The sequence below is a fragment of the Rhinolophus ferrumequinum genome, chromosome 23, assembly GCF_004115265.2.
Source record: "Rhinolophus ferrumequinum isolate MPI-CBG mRhiFer1 chromosome 23, mRhiFer1_v1.p, whole genome shotgun sequence".
NCBI classification, from domain to species: Eukaryota; Metazoa; Chordata; class Mammalia; order Chiroptera; family Rhinolophidae; genus Rhinolophus; species Rhinolophus ferrumequinum.
The window spans coordinates 9,778,820-9,799,025 of NC_046306.1; the positions used below are offsets into that span (position 1 = coordinate 9,778,820).

General features: G+C 45.2%; 1 protein-coding gene across 1 annotated transcript in view; it reads left to right on the forward strand.

Annotated features, from left to right (window-relative positions):
• B4GALT5 (beta-1,4-galactosyltransferase 5) overlaps window positions 1–2,815 on the forward strand; it is a 68,129-nt gene extending 65,314 nt beyond the window's left edge. Inside the window, exon 9 of the mRNA XM_033094773.1 lies at window positions 87–2,815. Coding sequence (XP_032950664.1) covers window positions 87–234 — 148 coding nt within the window. The 3' untranslated portion in view covers window positions 235–2,815. The remainder of the gene's footprint in view (window positions 1–86) is intronic.
• The last annotated feature ends 17,391 nt before the right edge of the window (window positions 2,816–20,206 follow it).

Below are 20,206 nucleotides of genomic sequence, written 5' to 3' on the forward strand. Positions count from 1 at the left end.
GTGTCCTGGGGTCTGCCCTGCTCCGTCCTCTGTCGTGAGGAGGTTGGCCCCTTGCTCAGAGCCACCCCTATTCTCTGCGTCAACAGGTATGCTCTGCTGAGGAAGTCCAAAGAACGGCAAGGGCTGGATGGCCTCAACAACTTGAACTACTTTGCAAACATCACATACGACGCCTTGTATAAAAACATTACTGTCAACTTGACACCCGAGCTGGCTCAGGTGACCGAGTACTGAAATGAGAGAATATATGTTTGCTTTACCCACTTCCACCAAGAAAGCAGCCTGATGAGATGTCCTGGGGCTCCACACCGGAAGAGAATTAGAAATACAGTGTCTAATGAAGGATCACAGGGTTCAAGGGAAAAACTGTGAACAGAGTACACGCACAAAACACCTGTTGGACCCGCTGGGATTGAGGGAGTAAGCTCGGGAACTTCTCTGATCAGGACTGGCTTTCTCTTCTCACAAGACAGACGTCTGTCCTGCTGCTCTCCTCCCCATCTACCCCGACGTCCCATCTTAGCCACAATCTCCACAACGAGAACTGTGATCCGCCCTGGTCCCGCCCCATAGTCTGTTTCTATGAATGGCCTTTGGAGCTTCTTGGCCTTCGGAGCAAAGAGGCAAACCCACCACAGGGCAGCTGAGTTGTAGGAAGAGCAAATGAAAGGCCACACACCATTCTTCATCTCTGGTGTTCTTCGCTTTCTTTTCTTTTTTTTTTTTTTTTTAATTACCTGCTTTGGGTGGGGATTGAGGGTGGAGGGGAGGGATTGGGGAAGAAAAATAGACATGTAACAATCACTTCTTGAAGAAGTATAATTGTAAATAAGCCATGTAAAATGCCTTTTTAAAAATTTAATTTTATAGCTGGCTTCAATTCAAACTGAGGATTTATATATTAGGTCACTTATTTGGTTGGCAAATGTAGGAACTCTGTTAAAATGCAGTGGAAGAATATATCTCCCAAATTGCTGTCACTTTGGAAGGGAATGGATTTAGGGCATGTCACAAAAGAACAAGAGTCCAGCGGTGGTCACTGGTAGCTTATGTCTTCTGCCCCCCACCCACCGCCGTCTTCCTAACTCCTGTTCTTGACTTTTGCTCAGAATTTTCTATCCCCTGTTGGGAGGACGAGCTCTTCCCAATCTTTTGCTGAACGAGGGCTGTTGTTTTACAGCAGGCTGCTCTTCCTGCTGAAAGCAAACCCTTCAGGGGAGGGCTCCCCGGGTCATGTCCCTGGGTCTCTGGACTTTTTGTCCTTTCATCATCATAAGGAGAGAGGATGGGTGGTGTCTTCTCTCCTTCTGTTTTCTCTCTCTCTCTCTCTCTCTCTCTCTCTGTCCCTCTCTCCCTCCCTCTCTCCCTCCCTCCTTCCCTCATTTAAAAAAAATTTTTTTTTTTTTGCTCTTGTGGAACGTGGTCACAATTTCTGAAATCTGTGCCTAAATTACCAACTCGCTTCAGTGATGCCTCTGAATATTTTTCCCCATTTGGTTTCTGGACAGGTTCTTTGTAAACATTATTACCTAGCACATAGAAGTAATGGGCAAGTGGAGGCTGAAGTCCTCAGCCAGGAAGCGGGACACTTGTGTGCAATGGGTCGTTGTGATCCAGGTTAGATTAAATCAGAGCTTTGAAATTAGACTAACAGAGCTCCAAGATGCAAGAGCCCAAGTGTTCTCTTCACACCCCATGTGCTTTTTGAAGTCAGATTCCAAATTGCACTTGAATTTGTGCCTCTGTTTTTCCCTGAGCCAAATCCCTCAATTCATATTCCCTGTTGGCTTCCGCAGGATTCTGAAAAATGCCAGTTTTCTTCCTTCCTTTTCCATAAAACATATTTATATATCGTGATTGGGAGTACTTTCCGAAAAGTACTTCATATTTTTTTTAATTGCCTTGTTTGCCTTCAAGTTCCTTAATTTTCATGGTTTACATGGATGTGTGTATACATGTGTGGGTTGAGGTTTTTTTCCGTTGCATGTGTTGGTTCCATGGACATATGATCCCCACAGACTGTGGGAGTGATTGGCCAGGCCTTGTTTTTTTGTTCATGTTTTTGTTCTTTTGAAGACTAGAGTGGTATTTAGAAAATAAATTGTATTGCAGAGTTCTTATCGGCTCATATGAAAGAGCAGGCTTCTGCCCTTGAAAATGCTGGTAAGTTGTATCATATGTTTTAAAGGAATTTGAGAATTTCACGCTTTAAAAGACCTTCACGAGGGAACATTACATACAGACAGACCTTCATTTGGTTTTCCTTTGATGTATGGTACATATAGCAATAAAGATTTCTTTCTCCCTTTCTCCCCCTGCACCCCTAGATCTCTGTGCTGACCTTGGCACATCTCACCCTTCTCATTCTCCTCCCCTCTTTCGTCACTGAAAGCTGTGCGCTGCTTTCAGTGTGACAGAACTATGATGTCATTTGGAAGAATTTGCCAGGACAGACTGACTGATACTTGGCAGTGTTGCAAAATGACTTTGTCTGAAGCTGTTTTATTAACATATTCACCACGAAGAACCAAATGTTGGCAAAAGGCTAATACCCGATATAAAAAAGAAAATGCTGATCTGAGGAGAGAGAGAGGTCTCTCTTCACTGATCGTAGTAGGGTCACTTAAATTATCTTGCAATCATGTGTGAGTTCGTTTTATTAGTGTGAAATCTCTTACTGTGCACTGTTAGTCATTTATACAAGTTGACAATTGTGTGGGGAACTAAAATGTTAAAAACATACAGCCAGGCCCTGTGCTGTTAATGGTGTGACATTCTCATGCTAAAAAAAAAAAAAAAAAAAAAAAAAAAAAAAGGACAATAAGAACCAAATGTGACCTTGAGCATATTTTGGCAGCTGCAACTCTTTAAGGCTACTGATGGGTGACCCCTTAAATCATTCGCGTCTTTGATTACTGGGTACTGGGAAAGGTTTCTCCTTTCACCCTGTTTTTTTTGGGGGGAGGGCAGGGCGGGGGGGAGTTATTTGCAAAAACATTCATTTTGACATGACAGGGACTCTTGTTCGAGCCCCTCTACCACAAACATTAATAGCTGAGCAACAGGCACATGGCATCGATTGTATCCACTCACCATTGACGATGACATTGAACATAGCTAGCTTATTTCCATCACTACGTGTTTTTTTTTTTAGCTTGTTCTTGTTTTAAGAGGTGCCAGGGGTACATTTTTGCACTGAAATCTAAAGATGTTTTAAAAAACACTTTTCACAAAAGTAGTCCTTTGTCATTACATTATTTACTCATGTGTTTGTACATTTTTGTATGTTAATTTATGAATGATTTTTTCAGTAAAAAATACATATTCAAGAACCAAATGTTGATGGTCGTCTCTGTTTGTCTAGAACTAATTGACTTCTTCAGGCCTTTTCTTTCCATTCTCATGGGAGTTCATCTCCTTTGTGTGTTCCTGAGAGAAATACTGCCCACCCGACCCCTGCAACCAGACCAGTTGAGTGAAAAACAGCTGGTGGAGCAAATCACCAAACTGTGCTATCCAAGCCATCTCCCACACCTTGGTTTTCTTTCCAGAATTGGCCCAGGTGATGTCCAAGTTCAGTAACCTCTGGACCAGGGGAGGGTGAGGGTCGATGTTGTTTGGACCTAGAAGTTCCTCTGGGGCCAGTCCAGAGTTTGCCATCTTCCCGAATCTGCTCAGAGATTGCAATCATAGCTTTTATTTGTTGGCTGTTTATTACTCACCGATGTTTATTGAGTGTAAAGTTCTGTGCCCAGGTGCTAAGGATATAATGATTAGCAATAAGACAGGGTCAGTGGCCTCGTAAGCTCGCTGTTCTTTTTTTCCCCTCGTATTCCCAGGTGGCAGGTGTGATTAAATTTCCAACCATGTTAAGTGCTGTACAGGAGAGACTGTGGGCCATGAGAGCAGGTGTCCCTGAGATGCAGTGGGTGAGCTGAGGGGAGCCGAGCAGGGCACCTGGTGAGCTGTAGGAACAGGAAGCTGGTGAGGCGGGAGAGAGATCCAGGGTTGTGGGGTGCACTGGGCACTGTTAGGCTGGGGAGTGGATGGCACCAGACTGCGGTGCAGGGTCTTGTGGGCCAAAGTGAGAAGTTTGGGTTTTATTCTTAGAGCAGTGGGTCCAAGAGTTTCTAGAACATAGGGCGGGGTGTGATATGAATAGACAGTCATTTTTAATAGCGGGCTGCAGGGAGAATGGGGAATTGTGGAGAAGCAAAGGAGTAGAGAGGCCAGTTAGGTGAGTGCAGTCACGTGGGGGACGGTGTGAAGGGGAGATGTGAAGTGTGAAGAGGAGATGCTGAGGTAAGACAGATCCTGAACACAGATTGCTTTTGGGATGGGGCAGTCCGCTAAGCTGCTGGCTTCCCCACTTGCTTGAAGGGCCAGGCCATTGCCTGAGACGAGGGCACTGGAATTGAACCAGGTTCACAGGGATGATCCTCAAATCAGTTGTGAGTGTGTTGAGTTCAGGGGGTTTTGAGAAAAAACCCAGCAGAAATGGCCAGTAGGCAGTTGTACCTGTTCTGGTTTGGGGACTCAGAAAGGAATGGTTGGGCCCAGGGATGGATTTGTGAGTCTGGTGTGGAGACCAGTGAAGATCTGGGCGTAGATGACATTGTTCCGGGACTGAGCAGAGCAGGGGAGAAGGTGGCCTTGGCTCGGGCCTCCGAGGTTTCCATTTAATAACAGTTGAGAAGAGGATAAGTGAGCAGGGCAGATAGGAAGAGTGGTAGGAGGAAAACAGGAGTGGATAGGACAGGGAAGTCAAGGGAAGGGGTGTCCAAGGAAGTGGTCCGCAGCGTGGATGCAGCAAAGAAGCCGTGCTAGATGAGGAGTGAAAACTAATGATTAGCAACTGGTCCTGTGGCGAGAGCCAATTGCTGAACTTGGGGATGGGGGAGGCGGTGGGTGGCGACACTGGAGGGGGCCGAGACAGGAGGAAGTGACTCAACGATGAGTGCAGGCATCTCTTGAATTTCGTGACAAGGGGTAAAAAGAGAAGGCTGGTAGCTGGAGGAAGGGTGTGAGGCTCGGAGGGTTTTGATTTTGGTTTTCCAACAAGAGAAACCTGAGTATTCTTGAACCAGAGGGAAATGTCCACTATAGGCAGATAGATGACTATACAAGAAACCAGGGATAATCTAGCAGGAATGTTCCTGAACTGGTGACAGGGGAAGAGACCAAGAAAAGAAAATAAAACCCAGGAGGAATGAGGAACCCTTCGTCCACCATCTCCAACTGGCAGACACACCCTGTGGAGACCATGGCTGCAGTTAAAAAAAGCAAGGGTCCCTTCCAGAAAGTCACCAGAATGAGAATTCAGCAGAATTGACCCCTGGTACTACCACTTCCTTCCCACTCAATTTGTTTTGTTTTAATTCGGGGGAAGTCCAGTCTTGAAAATAGCAGCTCCCATGTATTGAAGGCTTGTTCTGTGCCGGGGGCCTGTGCTCATTAAGCACATTGTACACAATTAGGCTTCAACCCTGCAAGGTGGACCTTGCTCCCTTTTCTAGAGCATGGTTTCTCAACATCAGCTCTTGACCTCTGGGGTCGGATAATTCTTTGTACAGGGAATGGGAGGGTCGCTGTCCTCTGTGTACTGTAGGATGTTTAGCAGCACCCTTGGTCTCTATGTTCTAGATGCCAGTGATAGCACTCCTTCCTCTCCAATTGTGACAACCAAAAATGTCACCAGACCCTAGAACAGAAACCACCAAACCTCTCCTTGCCTAAGGTCCCAAAACTAGCCCGTGGAGCCACCCTGGATTTGAACATGTGGCCATTTTCTACACCAAGGTCAATGCACTTCTTTTTTGCATATATACTCTTAAGAGTTTTTGTTCAGACATAGTTCATACTTTTATTGTAAAATAATATGTGAGTACACACTCACTGAGAAAAGTTTTAATGCTAGCTGTGTGGTTGGTGTCGGAATCTATACCTATATACCTACATGTGTGTATAGGCAGACAAAGATGTATACTTAAAAAAACCAATAAATTGTCTTGTGGTTACTTTTTTTAATCTTAATTTTTCTTGGAGACCTCTTCTTCGTGATTGAAGAACTTTTTCAAATAAAACTCAGACATCACTTCCTCAGAGGCATTGCATAGGCACTCAGTGTAAAATGCTATATCCCTCACCCTTATTTTGCTTCACAAGATGTCTTACTTTGAATCCTATTATATTTTTATTGGTTCTTTGTTCATGGACTGTCAACCCTGCTAAAATGTAATCCCAATGAAGGTAGATACTGTTTTGTTCTCTGCTCTGTCCCCAGTGCCAAGGACTGGTCCTGTAACATAGTAGGTGTTCAATAAATATTTATTGAATGAACGAATGAGTGAATGAATGAACCTATCTTATTCCTTTAAATGGCTGTGTGTAGTAACCCATTGTATGACTGGGGGTAATCTATTTAGCTATTCCCCTCCTGATGGACATGGAGCTTGTTTCCAGTTTTTCACTATCACATTATCTGCACCAGTGAGCACAGCTGCACATAAATCTGTGTGTGCACAAATATAAGTACGTCAACTTGAGAGAATCGAAGAACTGAAATTGCTGGTGCAAAAGATTCACACATTTTAAATGTTGATGGAACATACCAAATTGTCCTTACTAAAAGGCAATGAGAAGGAGAGATGGTTCCAGGAAGTGACCACTGCCAAACCCGCCAGTTCGATCTGGGCCACTACAAAGATTGCTTCCCATAAATCCACTCAGAGACTATCTGGTTGACCAGTGCCCTGTGCCCCAACTCATGCTGGCCCCTGGATCAGACCTTTGCCCTTTCTGGGGCAAGCACCTACACACCAGTATCCCTATATCCACCCTGCCCTGTTCTGTGTAATTCTTTAGCGTCATGGAGGATAGTCACTTCCTCTTGCCGCCACCCAAGACGTGCCTCATATAGAAGTTCTTTAATAAATTATTGATGTAAGGATGGAGTTGGCAGCCTCTTTCTTTGGCTGCTCAGCCCCAGAAAATTCTACGAACAGGCGGTATGAGTTAACCCTTTTCCCATCTATGAGTGACCATGCCCTGCAATTTATTTTCGGTTTGATGTGAGGTAGGGGGAGGGTCCAAATTTATTTTTTTCTGCTCATTTTTGCTCATTGTCCCAACAATTATTATTATATATTTTTCTTATTTATTTGAAAAAGCTTGTCTCATACATTAAATTCTGTAACAAGATTCTTCCATTCCACTGAGCTATTTGTCTCATTCTGCCTCCCATGGTTTATATTTACTATATTTCTATCGTATGGTTTTATAAGACAAATATCTCTCATCTTGCATATCCTCCTCCAACTTTTAAATGTAAGCTCTTCTAGAAGTGGAGTATACCTACAGAAGAGTCCATAAATCTAAAGTGAATAACTCTCAATTGTCAGAGTGAACACACCCACATGACCTCATCATTATTTATTATCAAAAATGTCTTGGCTATTTTTATTTTTTATTTTTATGTATTTTATTAATCCAGTGAAATTTAGATTCATTTTGTCGATTTCTATTTTTTTAATTTATGTAAGATTAAGATTGGCGTGGCATTGAATTATTAATTTGTGAAGACTTAGTATCTTTACTATAGTAAATCTTACCTCCAGAATTACCAATTTTTTTTTTTTTCTGAGAGCTTGGACCATCCACTCCAGCTATGACCAACTCATGACCCTGCAACTACATTTTTATTAGTGGACTTACACCAAAACTAGTGTAAAAAAAAAAAGAAGAAGAATCCCTAAATGATAGGCAAACAAATCTTATGGCATCTTTCATATTGTGATATTAGTTTGTTTTTAGTTCCATTAAGACTATTCTTTCAACAGAAATGTTAGTTATCTTGCCACCAACTAGATATCTTGGTTCCAATTTACTTCTGTAGGTGTGTTGGTCTGAAGAATTAGGCTTTGAGAGTAAGAGTATCTTACAGTCATATGTGGTGCTTTATAGTGAAACCACCATGATGAAAGAGCTTCCATTGACTGACCACCTATTATGTGTCAGGAGTTGTGCTAGGGAATACACATATGTCGTGGCATCTTCACAGTGACCTTATGTGTGTTGACTGGCCAAATAATTCTCCAGGTAATCCACCAAAAGAACGGTTAATTCAGGAAAAGAAAAAGAAACAAAGCCACTAAGGAGTGTGTATGCACACTTGCTGGTTGGTGACCCACATGGAAAAAGCCCCCAGACCAACATGGCTTCCCCCTTTATTCACATCCCAACCCCGGAAGTTACCACAAAGTTCAACAGGATGTCAGGACTAGAGAGTTAACAAGGGGCGCAGCTCCACCCCTGGTCCTCCCAGCTGTATGTGGGAGGACCACATAGCATCTTAAGATGCCAATTCACTTTTATCATGTGGAAAGTATTGTTACCTCCCTTTTCCAAAGGAGAATATGGGATCTGAGAAATGTGACTTCATCGAGGATACCAGCTCCTACGTGGAATGCAAAGTTGGGTGTGTTTGGCTCTTTCTGTATCCATTATCTTATCTCATTTGATTCTTTATCTGTCACATTGAGAAGGTTCATTCTTTCCTTCATTAAGCAAATATTTGAGCGCCTACCCCGTACCTTAGGTCATACCTCATACAAGTCCTGGACTAGTAGCCGGCGATTGAACAGTGAGCAAAATAGGGTCCTTATTCTCCATTCTAGTTGGTAAGACACAAACAAAACCCATTTTGTAGTATGTATGATGTTAGGGAGTGACAGGGTACATCAGTTCTAAACAGTTTGGCCTCCCACAAGTGTGGATGAGGCTATGGAGAAATTGGAACACTTGTGAACTGTAGGCAGGCATGTAAAAGGGTGCAAATGCTGTGGAAAACAGTATTTCTTAAAAAAAAATACCCTAGAAGTAGAATTACCATGTGATCCAGCAATTCCACCTTTGGGTGAACATCCAAAAGAATTGGGAACAGAGTCTCAAAGATATCTGTACACCCCTGTGTTCAGAACAGCATTATTCCTAGAAGCCAAGAGTGGAAGCAACCTAAATATTCATAGACAGCTGAATGGATAAATACAATGGGGTACATAGAATGGAATATTATTCAGCCTTGAAAAAGGACATTCTCATACATGCTACAACGTGGACGAATCTTGAGGATATTATGCTCAGTGAAATATGCCAGTCACCAAAAAGACAAATACTGTATGAGTCCACTTCTATGTGGTTTGTAGAGTAGTCGAATCAGAAACCTCGTGTGAAATGATGGTTGCCAGAGCGCAGTTGTTGTTTAATGAATATGCAGTTTCATTTTTGCAAGAGGAAAAAGTTCTGGAGTTGGTTGCACAACAATATGAATATACTTAGTGCTGAACTGTATACATAAAAATGGTTAGGATGATAAATTTTATATTATACAGGTAACCCTCGTATAACACGGTTTCGCTCTAACACGACTTGAGAATTAGAGAAATCCCCGAACAACACGGAACGAAATAAGAGCTTTTAAGAGCAAAAAATATCTCATTCAAAATTAGGGAAATCTCCAAACAACACGGAACATAATAAAAGCTTTTAAGAGGAAAAGATACCTCCTTTGGAATTTTTCATTCGAGCTTGGGTGTCGTATCAGATTTGACTGTAGAATTTTAAAATTTATTAGAATTTTAAATCCGTTTTGTTCGTGGAGTATTAAGTTCAGAGGATGAAGAGATCTTGTCAAAAAGAAAACGCCCTTGGTTAATGGTGCTTAGTAGTGATGACGAAAATATTATTTAGTACATATTAATATGTTATACTTTTGGGGAAAAGTGCTTTAATTTAAAATTGCTTTAATTGCTTTTTAAAATTGCTTTTTAAAAATTGCTTTAATTGCTTTAATAATTAAGATATTTCTCTTAATTATAAAAATATAATAGTATGTTTTTTAAAATTTTGGAAGCTAACCCCCTTTGTTGTACTAGTTATTTTTCTCGTATAACATGGATTCTCATAACAGCATTTTTTAGGAACCTAACAACCGTGTTATACGGAGGTTACCTGTATGTAAAAAAATAAAATAAAATAAAATTCTACTTGTCAACAGCTCCTTCCAATAGGAACTGCCATTTATCCCCATTTTCAATCTTGGTAGCCCTAACATAATAGGTCTTTATTAAATATTTGTTGAATTAATTTATAAATTAAAAAAAAAACTTTTGCCTCTATTCTGTTTTTCATTATCTGTTCAGTAAGAATGACAAACACGAAAATGTCCTGTCCTCTCTCGGCTCCCTCCCCCACCCATTACTCTAAATCTCCAGTTAGCTCTCCTTTTAGCCTTGTCCCTGGATCAAAGAACGTACAGTTTAATATTGTAATCAGCGCGTCCTTCCTGTGGCTCGTCCTTTCTCCACTCGACAGGCTTGCTTTTCCGTGTTTATGTGTAATCTATCATTCTTCATAGTCACTTCCTTTTTCTTCGTGTTGACAGAGCCTGACTTGTTCATTCTTCTTTTGTTGGGCAGTTTGATTTCCTTCCACACTGTTGCTATGTGTTACATGGTGATAAACCAGCTAGTACACATTGTTGGTTTTGTTTCCTGGACTCTTTCCTTGTTCTGTGACCCTCCTTCACCATTCATATTTCTATTCATTTTTAGCCTAACTCAGGGTTGGCAAACTCTGGCCAGCCAGCTGTCTGGTTTTGTAAATAAAGTTTTATTGGAACCCAGCCATGCCCGTTTGCTTACCTATTCCCTATGGCTGCTTCAAATTACAGTGGCAGAAGTGAGTAGTTGTGACAGAGACTAAATGTGTCCCCCAAAGTCTAAAATATTTACTATCTGGCCCTTTATATGACAATTGTGCCAGTTTCTTGCCTAACTAATTCAGTACATAATTCGAGCACATTTAAAGCCCACCGTCGGGAGCACTAACTTCAGAGGTTTTTTTTCCCTTCCTCCTACCTCAGCTGGGAGCCCTCTTTTGATTTCAGATGTTTACTGTCTGCTCTGAACACCCAGTCTGAGCGGCTGACCGTCCCAGTTCTTTGAGAATTTTTTTTCATCCCATATCATTAGATCAATCTACTTGTTCATTTATCCGTTCTCTGGTTTAGGATTTATCCTTCCCCCTCTACCTTGTAAACTTTTTGAGGGCAAGAATCTCAGCTCTCCTCACCATCCAGAGCAATGCCTGACAATAATAGATGGTGGTAAAATATTATATTTGTTGAAAGAAAGAGAGAGAGAGAGAAAAGATGCCTTTCCAGACCTCTTTGCTTTTCAGTTTGTCCTTAACAGAAATATGGACCACCCCAAGTTGTATCGAATTCTCTTTATCTGACTGTTGGGGAAATGGAGTCCCAGAGAAGGGAAGTGACCTCCGCAGGCTGTGGGGTTCTGGTTATAGAGTGGAATCCAGCTACAGAGTGTCTTTTCTGGTTCCTGTCTTCTCTAGAATTAAGAGCAGACTTACATCCTTTCCCCCCTATTCCTCACCCCGGCCTCCCTATAAACCAGAGGCCTCTTTCTTATGTGGCTGCTCCACCAAGCCACCCACCATTGTCCTGGAAAGAAATCAGGCAGCGCCTGTGGGTGCCAGGTTTGGCAGTAGCGGGGAGCCGAGGGGCACACGGCAAGGTGGCAAAGAGGAGAGGTCAGCCTGGTGGTGAGAGGAGGCAGGGGTGTGCTTTCTCAAGGAACTGGAGACCTCAAAACCACCCCAGGAAGTTTTCTGCCAGCTGCAAGCAGAAGTCATTTCACAAGTGGCATAAATTACCCTGAACAGTTTGTGCTCGCAGCTAATCCGCATGTGACGGTAAATACGAACATTACTCATGCTTGTAAGGGAACAGCTCTCCCCTACTCTACTGTCGCACTATAGGGACCAGGCTAGGAGGGAGCATTTGCTTCTGTCATACACCAGGGGCTTCACGGCAGGCCTGGGGGTTATCGTGATGGTCTGTGGCCATCCAGGGTGGCTCAGTGCCCCTAAAGCCACCCCAATGAACACGCAACATAAGTGAAGACAGTGTGTTCTTAAGCAATGGCGGCTTCAGGACAAGTGGCCTGGTCCCACTTTCAACTCAATGGCCACAAGTCCCTCTGACTGTTGTGCCTACTTTACAGATGGAGAAACGGGCTTAGAGAGGCAAAGTTACTTGGTCTAGTCAGAGTTGGTAAGTGGCAAAGTCAAGATTCACAGGAGAGATTTTTCCAAGCCACACTCTTCTTTCATAATTCAATATAACTAAGAATAAATCCTCAGAAGAGACCTCAAATTCTTAACTTCTTGAAAAAGAAGAGCCGCTCTTCTAAATAACCCCAGAATCAGAGGAAATCAAAATTGAGACAGCAAATCATCTAGACCACATAGACTAGAGAGTAATAAACAGTAGAGCCTGTTCATACCACAGCATGGGAGACGCAGCTAATGCTGCCCACAGAGGAAATTTAGAGCCATAGAAACTTTTGATATTAAAACAATTGAAAATAAGTGAATTAAGCATTTAACTCAAGAAAATAAATACAATTTTTAAAAAGTAGGAGTAAATTAAAGGTCGACTCTAATTAATGAAATAAAAACTAATTAGTAGAAAGGATAAAAAAATTGGAGGGGAAAGGATTCTTTGGGGGGGGTAAGGATTCTTTGGGGGGAAAGGACCTAAAATAGATAAATCCTGGCAACTCTGATTCAGGCAAAAAGTAAAAAGAGCAAGATTGGGAATAAGGAAGGAGACATCATCAAGTCAGTAATGTTTACTCATCCATTCAAAAGCAGACAGCACAACACGACCCTCTGCCCCACCTCGCTGCCCTCAGTCCCTGGCAGGTGATGAACTGAGAACTCTCCCAATAAACTTGACAAAGCTGTCTCTGAATCTATTCCTCAGTGAACCAGCCAGAGATGGGGACCAATTAGGAGAACCATAAAAAATAGGACACGCCACTCCGTGGTGACAAATCCAGAGAAGATGGATGAGCTTAGATGGGTCCCACCCAAGGTCACTCACATAGCCACTTCTGCCTCACAGCTCCATTTCAGTCCCACCTCCAGACCAAGAGATCAGAATCAGGAAGGGTGAGAGAGGTGTACAAAGACCAGAAGTACGTCAGCAAGACCAGAAACCCCAAGAATCTTTACTTTGTGGCTTTCCTCGCCATTGTGTGAAAGCGTATTTTTACTAATCTGACACTGACCGCACAGCTCTTACAATTGGAGAATCAGGTTGTTATTCAAATCATCCCCTCCCAAGAGACGCTGCCAGACTGATTTCTGGTAGGTTTCAAAATTTCCCTATCACCGCAAAACCCTACGTTTACGCACTTTTGAAACTCCGATCAGGAGCAGTGACCTAAAAACAGTGAAACAGCTTCAAATTTTAAATTTGAAAAGTTCAGCTCTCTAGCGCTGAGGCTTCCTGCTTCTGAGCCTTCTGACTTGCTGGCTTCTTGGGTCACAGTGAGTCTCCTTTCACTCACTCACTCATACATTTATTCATCAGACATCTCTGATACTGCTCATCAGAGGTTAGGTCCTGAGACTAAGACAACTGACCTCCTGCTCTCAAATGGCTTGTGGCCAGGTGGGGGAGGCAGACAGCTAACTGACCCTCTTCCTAATCGTCCAGGATGAATGATTTGTTTATCTTCTGAGGGGACAATAAGCACCCTGTTTGGGACCGGTTCAGAAAGCTTTGAAGCGCACAAAGAAAAATTTGATGTCTATTCTGTAGGCAGTGGGAGCCAAGGAAGGTTCTTGAAAGGGAGTGTGTCATAATTAAAGGTGACGTTTAGGCTCTTGTATCTGGTTGCATATTCATCCATGCATGCATTCATCCATTAGATGCTCAAATATTTATTGAGCATCTACTATGTGCCAGGCACTGTTCTGCATACCTGGTTTCCATCTACAGCAGTGAACAAGAGAGACATGTCCCTTCCTTCATGGAACCATCATTCTGAAGAGAAGAAAGGGATAGACAATAAACAAGTAAACATGTGAGTCCCACATGTGCTGAGAGCTATGAAGACACAGGGTGATGGATTGAACAAAGCACAGGGTAGGGCTTCTTCTACTGGACTTGTCAGAGAAGAAGCTTCTGGGAAGGTGATGATTAGGCTGGGATTTACAAGAAAAGAGGCAATTATGACAGGAATACAGGGAAGTTACAGGAAGAGGGAAGAGCAAATGCAAAGGCCCTGAGGCAGGAAAGAACTTGGCTTGGAGAACGTGAAAGGAAGCTTTGAAGTGGAGGGGAGGAGGCAAAGGCAGGCCCTCATAGGAATGCTAGAACTTTTGGAAGGGTAGCCAGAGGCCACTGGAAGGAAGGGTGTGAGAGGTGTAGGCAAGCAACACGTTTTGATGTTTCTAAAATTTCCCTCTAGCTGCTGTGAAAAGCAAATGTGGCAACAGAGCAGTCAGCAAGGAGGCCATAAGTGAGAACGGCTGTGGCTTGGACCAGACTGGTGGCAGTGGAGTGGGACAGAAGTGGATGATTCAGGACATATTTTGGAGGTGGTGGTGAGGGAGATGGAGGAATTCATAGGTGACGCCTAACTTTGAAGCTTTAGCTACTGGGTGTTTATTATCACGAGGAGCAAAGACTGGAGGTTGGGGGTGGGGATGGGGCAGGAATGAGTGTTTGGGGGACATCCAGATATCTTTTTAGGATGTTTCAAGTAGGCAATTAGATATGCAGGACCAGAGCCCACGAGAAAGGTCAGGATACTAACGGGGATGTGAGGTTTATTTATTTATAGCAGCAGAATGAGTGAGTCACCAAGCACGTGGCCGTGGGTGGCGGTGGGGGTCCAAAGACAGAGCTCAGCGGGAATGTTGCTGAGAAGTGACCACGAACGGGATGCCATGACTGAACTTGGCAGCAAGGATTGTGACATCAAGAACCATGTGATGACACACAGGGTAGAAACCTGGTTGGAGGACACTGGAGGAGTGAAGTGAGAAGTGGGTCGGGGAGGGTGGACAGTGCTCACCAGAAACTGGCTGTGGGACCGAATAGAGGAATGGGACACTTGTGGGAAGATGGTGGAGTCACGAGGGCATGTTATGTTTTTTTACACAGAGGTCCTGCGAGGGAGAAACTGAGGCTGTACCAAAAAGGTATTGCTTGAAGAACAGGCAACGGAGGGAGGAAGTGAGCTAGACTCCTGTCCCCTGGGTATCACTAGCTGTGTCTGCTCTCTCCTGTGTGACCTTGGGTAAGATACAGGGACGTTCTGGGCCTGCATTTTTCCATCCCCAAAATGTGCCCCCCAGGCCCTAGATAACTTGTATGTTGCAATGGACTCATCCTGGGTGGGGTAGGTCCCTGGAACAGAGCAGTCCCCAGCAGGGAGGCAGTTTTGATGGCTGACAACCCTCAGTTTGTCATTGTCCTGGACTGTCCCCAACGAGGCCACCAGGCTCCACCAGGCCCACCTTGGTCCAATGTTCACAGCCAGGTCTGGCTGGCCCCATAGGCTCAGTCTGGAACGCTGTGCTTTTTTGAGGGGAAAATGAAAGTTTAGAATCAGAGGGGCTGCCTGGCCCTGTCAAAGGGGCTGTGGAATGAGATGGGCCTGGATTTGATCCTGGCTCTGCTGCTTCCTGGCTTGGGGTCTTTGAACAAGGACTTTTCTTCTGTAGGTCTTAGTTTTCTCATTTGCAAAATGGGTATCATCATCATCATTGGTTGTTATGAGGATTAAATGAGATGATACCATGTTTCCCCCAAAATAAGATCTAACTGGACAATCGGCTCCAATGCGTCTTTTGGAACAAAAATTAATATAAGATCCGATCTTATTTTACTATAAGACTTATTTTACTGTAAGACCGGGTCTTATATAATATAATATAATATAATATAATATAATATAATATAATATAACATAAAACCGGGTCTTATATTAATTTTTGCTCCAAAAGACGCATTACAGCTGACAGTCTGGCTAGGCCTTGTTTTGGGGGAAACACGGTAGCTGTAGAATCCCTCCCTCCCTCTTTTCCTCCCTCTCTTCCCCCTTCTTTTCCTTTCTTTCTCATACAGAAGCCAAGTTATGTTGCTGGAGTCTCTCCCTTCTTGGGTCATGTTATCTGGTGGGCTTGGGTCCCTGGGGTTCTAATGAGGCAGCCTTGGCCTCTGCCCCACTCTCAGGAGCCTGGACTTGTGGGGTTTACGGGGGCTCCCCACTGCCTGCATTCATCTATCTAGCCCTTCTGCTCTCCCGCCTGGGACCAGTATCAGCAATCGGCAAGGACTATACAGTACAAAGGGTGAGGGGGCACTGCAAACTTGGTGGTTGGGCATGGGTCCAGAGAGGTGTGGGGGCTTGCCCAAGGCCACACAGCAAAGGGATGTGGGCAGATCTGGTGGCAGCTTGTCAGGCAGTCTCCTGTGGGGTGTTCATTCCAGGTGGCAGTGGCCGCAAGTGCTGGGAGTAGAAAGGGTGTGGATGCACTTAGGGCAGAATGCCTGGGGCAGAATGCCAAGGACAGACCCTGTGAGGGACACCCCCCCCAGGGCGGCTCCTGTCTGCCAGAGTTTAGTTCTGGGCCCACCTGGTGACTCAAGGGATCTGTGTTGGGTCCCGCAGGCACCTTTCAATTCCCTTTCAGCCCTGCAGGCCCCAGAGACACCCAGGCTAGGGTGGAATCCTGGCTCTGCCTCTTAGCTATGTGACCTAAGATAAATCATTACAACTCTCAAGTCTCCATTTCCCCATCTGTATAATGGGGGTGATAATAATGGTTAAGCCCTTGGACGAGGAGGGTTTAAAATGCAAATAAGATCAAGCCACTCCCCTGCTCAAAATCTCCAGAGGTGCCCGCTGCCCTTGGAAGAAAGCGCCATCTCCTCACCACATAAGGCTTTGCAGGGCCCTTCTCGCCCCGTATTTCCCCCACTCCAGCTACTCGGGCCTCCCCTGCCCACTTCTCCAATTCACTGAGCTCATTCCCGCCTCAGGACACTTACCCATGCTGGTCCCTCTGCCTGGCATTCCCCTCCTTCAGCTATTTGCTTGGCTGTTCCTTCAACTCAAAGCCACCTTGTCAGGGAGGTCCCTGACCCCCACCTCATCACTGTCTCTCACAATTGTTTTATTTACCCCATAGCACTGAACACTATCTGAAAGAATCATATTTATTTGTTTACCTGTTCCTATCCGCCCCTGAAATGTGAGTTCCACAAATGCAGGGACTACATCTGTTCAGTTCTTGGCTTTTCCCAATACCTAGCACACAAGTCAATGCACTACAAATATTAGCTACTATGACTTTTTTCTAGAGCCACTTCTAAGTCCCTCAAGGCACCTAGAGTATGTGAGTGGAGAAAAGCAAGATCAGGGCCAGCTTTCAGTGGCTGGTTTCTCGCTCACGCATTATTTTGTGTATTCCTTCAGACCCATTTCCCTGAGCACCTACTGGGTGGCAGGCTCCGTGCAGAGTGCTGGGGGTGAAGCTGTGCAGTGGACCGTCCTCGCTGTGCCAGCTCTCACGGGAAGGATGGCTTGGCCCTCAATTCCTAACCTTCCACAGCTCCCTACCGCCCGCCAAAAGCCATACTCTTTATCTCAGCATGTCCACTCTCCCTTACAGGGGGCCAGCGGGCTTTTCTTGTAGGACCTCTGAAGGTACCCAAGGTCACTGCTGCTGTGGCTGTGCCTTTTCTACTCAGGGTCCCTGCTCTTGCTGCTGCCCCGGTCTGAGACATGCTCTCCCACTCTAACCCACGGCCAAGCTTGTAAACATGACCACATAAACACACAGGGGTTGCCTACTATGCCGCCTGGCCCTTCCAGACCTAGGGATACCATTCTCCTCCCAGCTCTGGTGAGCCTTGATGCCTTCTCAGTTTTGTGTGATCAGATTGGGTCCTCAGCCAGCCAGCCATTCTTTGTATGAAGCTTCTCTTAGAATCACACACTTATCCCATGGCCTAGGAGGGATGATCTTCTCTCTGTTTCACAGAAAAGGGTGCCAAGGCACAGAGAGGTTTAGTAATTTGCTGAAGGACACACAGCTAGCACAGGAGACTCTAACCCAGCAGGCATTCTTCATGTTCCTGCTCTGCTGTCTTAGCTCTTAGCTGGGCCTTTCCAGAAACCCTCCCTATGATCGACCTGAAGGGAACATGCCCTCACACTTCGTGCCTGACCTCTTGAGGTTGCCCTCTGAAGCCCTGGACCATTCTATAACCGCAGTGCCAAAATCCCATGCTGAGTGCTTTACAGTCCTCCCATGTAACATTTCTCATTATCCCTATCTTACAGGAGGGGAAACTGAGGCATGGAGTGGGGAGATCACACTGGCACCAAGCTAGAAAGTGGGAGTTCTGAGTCAAACCCAGACTATCTGAACCAGAAACTCAAGCCATGCTTCCCTACTGGTCTTCATGTTTAGTACCACCATAGATGACCACCAGAGCTGACCACCACGGCTGACACTACAGCCAACCACCACAGCTGACACCACAGCTGGCCACCTGCTATCAAGCGCCTACCGGATGGATCATGCCTGCTTCCCACTGTTCTCCCACATGGCCTCACACTATCCCTGCAAATTCAGTCCTCTCTTTCACCCCATTTCAGAGATGAGGAAACTGAGGCTCAGAGAGTGGGATGATGTGGCCAAGTTCACTCAAAGCCTCTACACAGCTGCCGTGCGTGTCCAAATGACCAGGCTACCTGTGTTTCTCTGCCTCACCCGGAGAAACTTGAGTCTCCTAGGAAGCTCCAGACTGTCCATTGTTCCCAGGGAGCTGCACAGAGGGAGCCGCCTGCTTGGGCTGCCCCGGGCCCATCCCAATGGCTGTCAATGGGCCTTTGTGTGGCCAGGTCTAGCCCAGCCCCTGTCCACACCATATGACTTCCTGAAGACTCCAGGGCTCTCAGCCAGTGTCTGTGCATGGCCTGGGAACTCACTACCACAATGAGCAGGGCTGGCCCAGAGAGGTCTGTTCTAAGGCAAACTCAGGGTTGAGCATCCCCTGGACATTTGCACTTGCTGTTCCCTCTGCCAGGGAAGACTTTTCCTCAATGTCTCCCACAACCAGTCCCTTCTCATCCTTCCAGTCACAATTCAAATGTCACCACTTCAAAGAAGCCCTTCCTGACATCTAACTCACCAGAATGTGAGCTCCAAGAGGGCAGGGGTTTGTTGTATGCGGGAGACTAACAACAAAGACGTCAACATTTCAACAAGATCCTTTCTAGCAGTGATAGGTACTGGAAAACCAACCAGGTAACTGGGTAGAGAGTGTCTGGGATAGGAGTCCTCTGTGAGGGCGTGATATTTGAGCAGAGATTTGGATGAAAGGGAGGAGCCATGCCTGGGGGAAGAGGAAATAAGTGCAAAGGTCCTGTGGCAGGAATATGCCGATGTGTATGAGGAGCTGCAAGGAGGCCAGTGTGTCTGGCACAGAGTGACTGAGAGAAGAGTGAGGGGAGATGAGGTCAGGGAGATGAGATTCGCAGGTGGGGGCGGCTAGGTCATGCACGGCTTTATAGGCCATCAGGAAAATTGTGGCTTTTCCTCTGATTGAGGAGAGTGCTAAGGGACATGATCTGACATGGGTTTCCACAGGATCCCTCAGGCTGCCTTGTGGAGAATGGACTATTTGGGGACAAAATTGGAAAAAGGAAATGTATTCACCCAACCAAATGGAGCTCCTACTGTGTGCCAGGCACAGTTCTGGCACTGGAGATACAGCAGTGAACAACTTCAACAAAAATCTCTGCCCCGGGAGTCCACATTCTTGAGTTGGGAGCCAGATGATAAACCAGAGAAATGAGTAAACTAGTATGTCAGGTGATGATACGGAAACAGTGTAGGCAGGGAAGCTTCCGGAAGTGTTGCTGTTTATGTGTGCACTGGCATGTGTAATCTCCACACTGCAGATGCCTTTTGTCCAAGCCTGTGAGCTCCTGGAGGGGGAGAGTGGCATTGCCATGGCTAGGTCCTAGACCCCAGCCTACCGTTGGCTCCAAAATTCATTCCTACCTCATTCTACATATGAGGAAACCGAGGCTCAGAGAGCCACTGTGACTTGCCCAAGGTCACACAGCTAATAAGTGGCAAAACTGTGGTCAAACTCAGGGCTCCTCTCAGCAGTGGGGTGGATGAATTTGACCCTTGGTGTTCCACTATCCTGAAGGGCTGCCTGGCCTTCATCTGAGGGCCAGCTCTGTCTGGGTGTGACCCCTGCTGGTACTAGGCCCTGTGGGCTGTGAGTCCCAGCCAAGCACAGACT